This window comes from Arachis duranensis, chromosome 2 (genome assembly GCF_000817695.3).
Source record: "Arachis duranensis cultivar V14167 chromosome 2, aradu.V14167.gnm2.J7QH, whole genome shotgun sequence".
NCBI lineage: Eukaryota > Viridiplantae > Streptophyta > Magnoliopsida > Fabales > Fabaceae > Arachis > Arachis duranensis.
This window is the reverse complement of record NC_029773.3, coordinates 81212449-81220224: the sequence shown is the minus strand read 5'-3', so window position 1 is coordinate 81220224 and position 7776 is coordinate 81212449. Positions and strand designations below refer to the sequence as shown.

Genomic DNA, 7776 nt, shown 5'->3' with positions numbered 1-7776 from the left:
GGCACAGATAGCGGCGACGGAGGCGTCCTTGAAGTCCATCGATAAGTTGCTGAAGGAAAACATAAAACAAAAAAAATTGAGGAGAAAGGAAAGGTAGGAAAGGCTGGGGAAGGAGGATCTCACCCAGAGGTGCCGTCCTAGCCCAAAGGTATGCGAGGAACTGACCTCCCTCTGTTTGAAGGTGACAGTGTCGAGGAATGGGTGTTTCGAGCTCGTGAGTATTTTGAGCTATATGACATACCTGAGGAGCGACGTGTCAGAGTCCTTTTCTTCCACCTCATTGGGCCTGCATACACATGGTACATGTGGGGAGTCAATAATTATTTGGCCTATAATTGGAGAATTTTCTTGAGGCCCTCTCACTACGGTTTGACAAGGGAGTGTTCTTTAATCCGATAACTGCGTTGAAGGAGTTGAAGCAGGAGGGTATAGTGGCAGAATACCAAGGTCAGTTTGAAGAACTCTCAAATATGATCACTGGACTCAGCGAAAAATGGTTGATATCGCTCTTTGTGGCAGGACTCCGCGAACATCTCAAGTGCGAACTCCTTTTAGCCAAACCCACTACTTATGTCACCGCGGTGTCGCTTGCTAAACTCCCTGAGTAAAAGCATAAAGCCACCGTGGCACTACAGTGTGAAGGAGGAGGACGCAGTTCATTATTTCCACCGACCCAAAGATTCATGTCCGAATAAATGCTAAACCCAATTCCAAAAAGTCCATACACACAGACCCAACTGCCAAACACTTCAGCCAAACCCACAACACCAACTCATCAAACAAAACCTTGGCCTTAAACCCTAGCTCAAACACCAACACCACACCCTTTAAACGGTTAACCAGTTCTGAGATAAAGCAGAGGAGGGATAAGGGGTTGTGTTACTACTGTGATGGAAAATACTCCATGGGTCATCATTGCAAGGTGACCTACCAGTTGTTGGTGGGAGAAGAGGAAGTGAAAGAGCTAATGCAGGGCTATGTTACTGATGCAGAAGGTAAAGCAGATATAGAAGGGGAAAATAAGGATGATGAAGAGGAGACCGTGCCCAGAATCAGCTTGAATGCAATGAAAGGAGAGTTTCACCCCGAGACATTAAGGGTGAGGGCAGGGTGAACAATAAACCATTGCTGATTTTTGTGGATGGCGGAAGCACACATAATTTTGTGAAAAGATCAGTAGGCCAAGATACTGAGTCAACCACTTACACCAACTAACGTCTTGCAGGTTATGGTGAAAAATGGAGAGACGGTTGATTGCTCCGCGAAGTGCAAAGATTTACCTCTGCACGTTCAAGGGTACGATTTTGCTGTTGATACATTCGTTTTGGATTTAAAGGGTGCTGATATAGTGTTGGGGTTCACTGGATGATGGGATTGGGGACTTTTCATATGAATTACATGTAGCTCTTTATGAAATTTGAAGTGGACAGATCATAGGTGATTTTTAAGGGGGAGAGATTGTTAAAGGAGAATAGTTTATTATGTAATGAATTATAGAAATTGGCTAACAATCAAGCTATTTTGTCTATGTTTTGTCTGGAGACTATCAATACCAGTGTAGGAGTAGCAGCTGGTGAACCCATAGAGGCAAAAGCGAGCCTAATTTTGGAGGAATACGCTGATGTTTTTTGTGGAACCCACCACATTGCTCCCACCAAGGACATTGGATCACCCCATTCACTTGATACCAGGTGCAACCCCAGTCAGTATAAGACCATACAAATATTCTCAATTTCAGAAGGAGGAGATGGAAAGGTTAGTCCAGGAGATGTTGCAGATAGGAGTTATAAGGGATAGTCAAAGTGCGTTCTCAAGTCTGGTTTTATTGGTGAAAAAAAAAAGATGGAGGGTGGAGATTCTACGTTGATTATCGTGGTCTAAATTCTATCTCAGTGAAGGATAAGTTTCTAATATCCACCATCGAAGAGATACTTGATGAGCTTTATGGTGCTAGATTCTTCTCCAAGATAGACCTCCAGAGCGGATATCACCAAATACGAAGGAGAGCTTATGATATTGGAAAGACTGCATTTACAACCTATCAAGGGCACTATGAATTTGTTGTTATGACCTTTGGCCTAACGAATGCCCCTTCAACTTTTCAGGCCATCATGAACAAGATTTTTTAACCATTCTTAAGGAGGTTTATAGCTGATTTTTTTTACGATATTCTTGTGTATAGCAAAACTAAGGATGAACACTTACAACATTTGAGGCAAGCTTTAGCAATGTTGTGGGAGCATAAATTTTTTGCAAAACTATCCAAATGTTCATTTTGTCAAGAATAAGTGGATTACCTTGGACATGTTGTTTCCATAGAAGGAGTACGTCTGGATCCGGCTAAAGTAGAAGCAATTGATAAATGGCCCATTTCAAAAATAATTAAGCAGCTACGCGATTTCTTAGGCCTCACAGGTTATTACCGTAAATTTGTCGCCGGTTATGCAGATTTGGTTTTTCCTCTCACGGAGCTGCAAAAGAAAAATGCATTTCACTGGACATTAAAAGCCGAAAGAGCGTTCTACCACTTGAAGCAGATCATGACGTAGACCCCTGTGCTGTTGCTATCCAATTTCTCTAAGATGTTTGTGTGTGGAGACTGATGCGTTGAGCATGGGCATAGGTGTTGTCCTGACCTAAGATGGGCATCCGCTTGCTTACTTTAGTAAGAAATTAGGAATGAGAATGGCTCAAGCATCTGCATATGTGAGGGAATTTTATGCAGTCACTCAAGCTGTAACAAAATGAAGGCACTGTCTACTTGGTAGGAAATTTGTGATCAAAATGGATCACCAAGGCTTGAAGAAATTGACGACTCAAGTGATACTAACACTAGAGCAGCAGAAGTACATGAGCAAGTTACTAGGATATGAGTTCGAGATTGATTATCGGCCTGGAAAACATAATCAGGTGGCAGACGCATTATCGAGACAAAATGAATTGGAGGATATTGCTTTCCAATTCCAGGTATTCACCACAACTCAATCTGCTATCATTCCTAGACTGCTGCAGGCCCACAAAAATGTAGAAGAGATGCTAGGAATGATGGAGAAGTGGCAGGAGAGAAGGTTGTGCTCTGAATATAGGTTCAAGGATGGATTATTTTTATATGGAGGGAAGATATATGTGATTGACTATGAAGATCTTAGATCCACCCCTTCATCAGTTTTATTCAGCTATGACAACAGGATATGGTGGCATGTTGAAAACTTATAAGGGCCTTGGTGAGCTCTTCTTTTAGCCAGGCATGTGACAGGATGTAGCTCGATTTGTTGACAGGTGCCATGAATGCCAGGTGACGAAGTATGTGCCCTCTAAACCCCAAAGAACTCCTTCAACCACTTTCCACACCAATTCGGCCATGGGACGATTTATCCATGGACTTTATGGTATAACTACCAAAATCTTATGGTTTTACTACGATCATAGTAATGGTGGATCGATTTAGCAAGGTGGCACATTTTGAGGCTCTCAAACTAGAATTCATAGCCAAGGCAGTAGCTCAAACGTTCATTAATTCGATTGTCAAACTCCATGTGTTTCCTGCTACAATTGTGTCTGATAAAGATCCCTTATTCCTGAGCAAGTTTTGGAAACAACTTTTCTTATGTAGTAGGACGAAACTGCACTATAGCATGGCATATCACCCTCAAAGCGACGGTCAGACTGAGGTGGTCAACCGGTCTCTTGAGCAATGTTTGAGGGTGTTCACACATGCTTATTCTAACTGCTGATATGACTATTTATGCTGGGCTGAATATTGTTATAACAACTCCTATCATTCTTCCATCTGGATGACGCCTCATGAAGCTTTATATGAGGCAGTCGTGAGAACTATTTCAAGATATGTGGCTAAGTCTTCTACTGTGCAGAATGTTGATACAATATTGCGAGCGAGAGACATTCTTAATTTAGAGCTACTCCATCATCTGCAGCAGGCCCAGGAGAGGATGAAGAAACAGGCTAATAATCATCGACGTGAGAAATCTTTTGAGGTGGGAAATTGGGTGCTTTTGAAGCTTCAACCTTATCGCTAAGGATCGGTTGAAATTAGGCAGAGTGAGAAGCTCAGTAGGAGATTTTATAGACCTTATAATGTAGTGGCTAGAGTGGGTGCTATTGCCTATCAGTTAGAGGTACCCCTCGAAAATGCCATTCACCCTGTTTTCTATGTGTCCATGTTTAAAAAATTCAAGGGAGATCCACCTACTAAGATCTTAGAAGAGTTGCCATTGACTCCCTCTTTTTCTCTCATACTAGCTCGTATTATTGATAGCAGAGTACTAAAGACAGCTAATGACGCAGAAGAAGTACAGGTGTTAGTGGAATAGAGTGACTTACCAAGAGAAGATGCCACTTGGGTTAATTGAACTGAGCTAATTAACATGTATCCTGAAGAAGACCTTGAGGACAAGATTATTGTAAAGGGGGGAGTGATAGATGCGATGACCAATTCAACCCAAGTTCAGAATACAATTGAAGTGGGGTCCCAAGATGATAATGGGCCTCATGAGGAATCAAGTAATCTGAATAAAAAAAATAAGAATTGGGCCAAGTGAAAAAGTAGGAAGAGACAGAGTGAGGAAGCCCCCTAAGTAGATGACAGACTACTATACCTGAAGGGAGAAGAGCATGTTAGAGTTACCTTATGCCGAGTTGGCAGAGTTGATTATGTAACAGAATGGGAATCAATGTGTAGTGTGAGAGAATAAAATATGTTGTATGGTTTATTGAATGATAAGTATGAATTGAATTGTGTTTGTAAAAGAGTTTTTTACCCTTATTCGAAAAGGGCGATTTGGATGTACTCTTATGTACTCCTTTTATATCATTCAATTCTTATTAATTTTGCATTGATTGATTCATTAACTCTTGTTCTCTTTCTCTTTTACTGTTATTTGATACCATATAGCAACATATGAACTAAAGTTAGTTGTTTTGTCAGATATAATATAACTTGCTAAACATAACGATGTAATATTATTATTATTGATAGGATAATGTCTTAAAAGTGGGGTAAAATTTCACAGAAGCCCACATAATAGGTTATTAGCTCAGTGGTAGAGAACGCTTTTGATAACTGTATTGTTGTATCTGGACTGTAAGAATTCTTAGTCACATGAATTGTCTAATATAGATCTAATTTTTTGTTCACTTGTGGGATCTAGATGATCTAGAAAGAACCATCACAACTTCTTTCTTCTCGAGAATTTATACATCTCTTATCAATATATAGATAGATATTTCTCGAGCATAGATTTATGTTCGGCTTCAACGGAAAAAAGAATGCGAGCTTTTTTTCATGCTTTTCTAGTAAGTGGAGAAAGTTGTAATATGATTTTCTAATCTTCCCTTTTCGAAAGGAAGAACTTTAAATTCTTTTTACTTTTATGGACTAGGGGATTGGATCTAGCCGTAAGAAGAATAAAATGCAATATAACATTAATTTTATTTTTTAAATAATTTTGTTAAGAGTAAACTACCATTTCTACCTATGAAAATTTTAAACATTAATAAATCTACCCAAAAAAATGAAATTGAAGTTGTACCCAAAAACGATAGGCTCCATATGGCAAAACTATCCAAACCCTAAAAAACTACCAAAAAATTCCAAATTACCCTTTTTAATCTAATCTATCCACCCAATCCCTAACCTTTAACCACCACTAAAATTCTTCCTCTTCAAATTTCATCCACAACCGCTAGTATCACCGTCACTACAACCACCACCGATGACACCTCCTTTAAAAATAAATTAACATCCACACCAATGGACGTGCCTCCCATATTGTCATGTTCCCGATGGCAGAGCTCATCATGCCGACTAGGGAGCCTTCAAAAAAATGTGTCGTGGCAGACGCATGTTTACACTAATGAAGATTTGGCGCCACAAGATCAATGTCAACCATAAGTGGTATGTTGTTATTTTTGCTGTCGCCGCCTCAGTCATTCTTTTACTCATCGTCGCATGCAGCCACCGTATTGACACTGTGCCAAATCTCTCTCTTATTGTTTCAGATGATGCAGAAATGTTGAGAAGACAAAAAAAATAATCAATGTCTTAAGATCCACACAATTCATCTTGGGAAGGAAAAAATGCATAACTCGCGATACATTTCAAGAAAGAACCTCTCATTGTGTACGAAATCAAATGATCTAAGGCTGTTGAAGAGTTTTGGAACATTCTTGGTGTTGAAGTTGCAAACATGAAAAAAATGAATTTGTTGAAATTGGTGTTTAGTGGACACCGTGAAAGGTTGTGATATGAACTAAGTCTGCTTTCAAGAAAGAATATGTAAATATATGTATGGTGTGTGTATTAGGATTATCAATTGATGGCTTATTTATCTGAATAGACTTGGTAAAATCAAGAGTCAAATCCGGAGGAGGAGGAGGAGAAGGAGGAGGAGGTGGTGGTGGAGGAGGAAGAGGAGGAGGAGGAAGAGGCACTATGACTTTTGATTGGACATGGTTGAAATTGTTATCATCAACCTGAGGTTGAGGTTGAAAAAGTGCACAATGAGAATCGTATATCTCGAGAACCACTAGAAATTTAGTCAAAATATCTCTCTTCCTTTATTACATTAGGATGATGTCTTCCTACCTATATCTAGGGGTGACAATGAGTAGGGTAGAATAGGGTTTGAATCCAACCGTAACCGTATCTATAGGTTAAGATTTTTATATAAACTCAATTATATCCTATCTGTTCTTAACCTGCAAGTATTCGATCCTATCTGTAGGTTACTAAAAAGATGCAACATTATTATATTACTTTATGATAATTTAAAATAGAACTGACTTTTATATAAAAAAAAAGTATTAAATTATCAATTAATAATCTTTTCTTAGTGGCTAAGAATCTTTTGCATATAGTGAGAGCTGAGGTCTTTGGTTCAATATCCACTTGAAACATATTTTTATATAAGTATATTACATCGGGTTGATCGAGTAGAGTTGATCGGGTAGAGTTGAGACTCAACCTGTACCGTACCCAACCTGCCAGATAAAATTGAGACTCAACCTGTACCATACCCAAGCCGCACGAGAACTCTATCCGCACCCTATCCAATCCATTGCGGATCGAGTTGGTAACTCTACTTCTCCTAGCAGTGATAGTATCTCTCCCCATGAATTACAGTTACTGCACAAGCATAAACTTGATAACATCTTCAGTTGTTTTTCGTAGTGTTTGTTATCCATGTGAAGTCATATATCCCTTTCATAGATTTATTTTGATATGAGACTTGTTCCTTTATGTTTCGTCAGAGACTGACTATCCTCTCATGCGAAAAATCTGTGAAATCATCACTAATAAATAATGATCAATGATTTGGTTTTGCTTTGCAGCATAAGTGAAAGTTATGGATGAAAGGCTGCAAAAATGAAAATTTATCCAGAATCAGGCAATCAGCTTATCTGTAAAGCTAGTTACTACACATGATAACCTGACCAACTGAAAACAACATGGTCCACTTAAGTCAAATTATGTTGAATAATCATTCAATTATTTAATAGCTTTATTTGAGGGGAAAAACATTAAAATGATTAATTGAAAGGACTGTTTTGAACTTGAGTTGATTGCTGCTACTTATTTATATATATATATGCTAGAATGTCCTTTAGCCATTATTCTTAATATTAGTCCTTTCTTTAGGGGACAGATATAAGATTGTAGTTACTGCTGTTTTAAATTCTAAACTACTATAATATTTGCTTATGCTATAGAATAATATATTATAGCAAAACGTTACGTAGGCATACTAAAAGTTAATT

General features: G+C 38.7%; 1 protein-coding gene across 1 annotated transcript; it reads left to right on the top strand.

Moving 5' to 3' along the window:
* The first annotated feature begins 904 nt into the window (after positions 1 to 904).
* LOC110278251 (uncharacterized) lies at positions 905 to 2129 on the top strand. The gene is made up of 4 exons (XM_021136505.1): positions 905 to 1099; positions 1226 to 1356; positions 1557 to 1755; positions 1899 to 2129. The coding sequence occupies exons 1-4, from the start codon at positions 905 to 907 to the stop codon at positions 2127 to 2129; spliced, it is 756 nt and encodes a 251-aa protein (XP_020992164.1).
* The last annotated feature ends 5647 nt before the right edge of the window (positions 2130 to 7776 follow it).

What these genes read in the sequence shown, in the direction of transcription:
- LOC110278251 (XM_021136505.1), top strand. Translation starts at nt 905, where the DNA reads ATGGGTCATCATTGCAAGGTGACCTACCAGTTGTTGGTGGGAGAAGAG. An exon ending in TTCACCCCGAGACATTAAGG is followed by an intron (nt 1,100 to 1,225) that starts GTGAGGGCAGGG and finishes AACGTCTTGCAG; the next exon opens with GTTATGGTGAAAAATGGAGA. An exon ending in CAGAAGGAGGAGATGGAAAG is followed by an intron (nt 1,756 to 1,898) that starts GTTAGTCCAGGA and finishes ATCTCAGTGAAG; the next exon opens with GATAAGTTTCTAATATCCAC.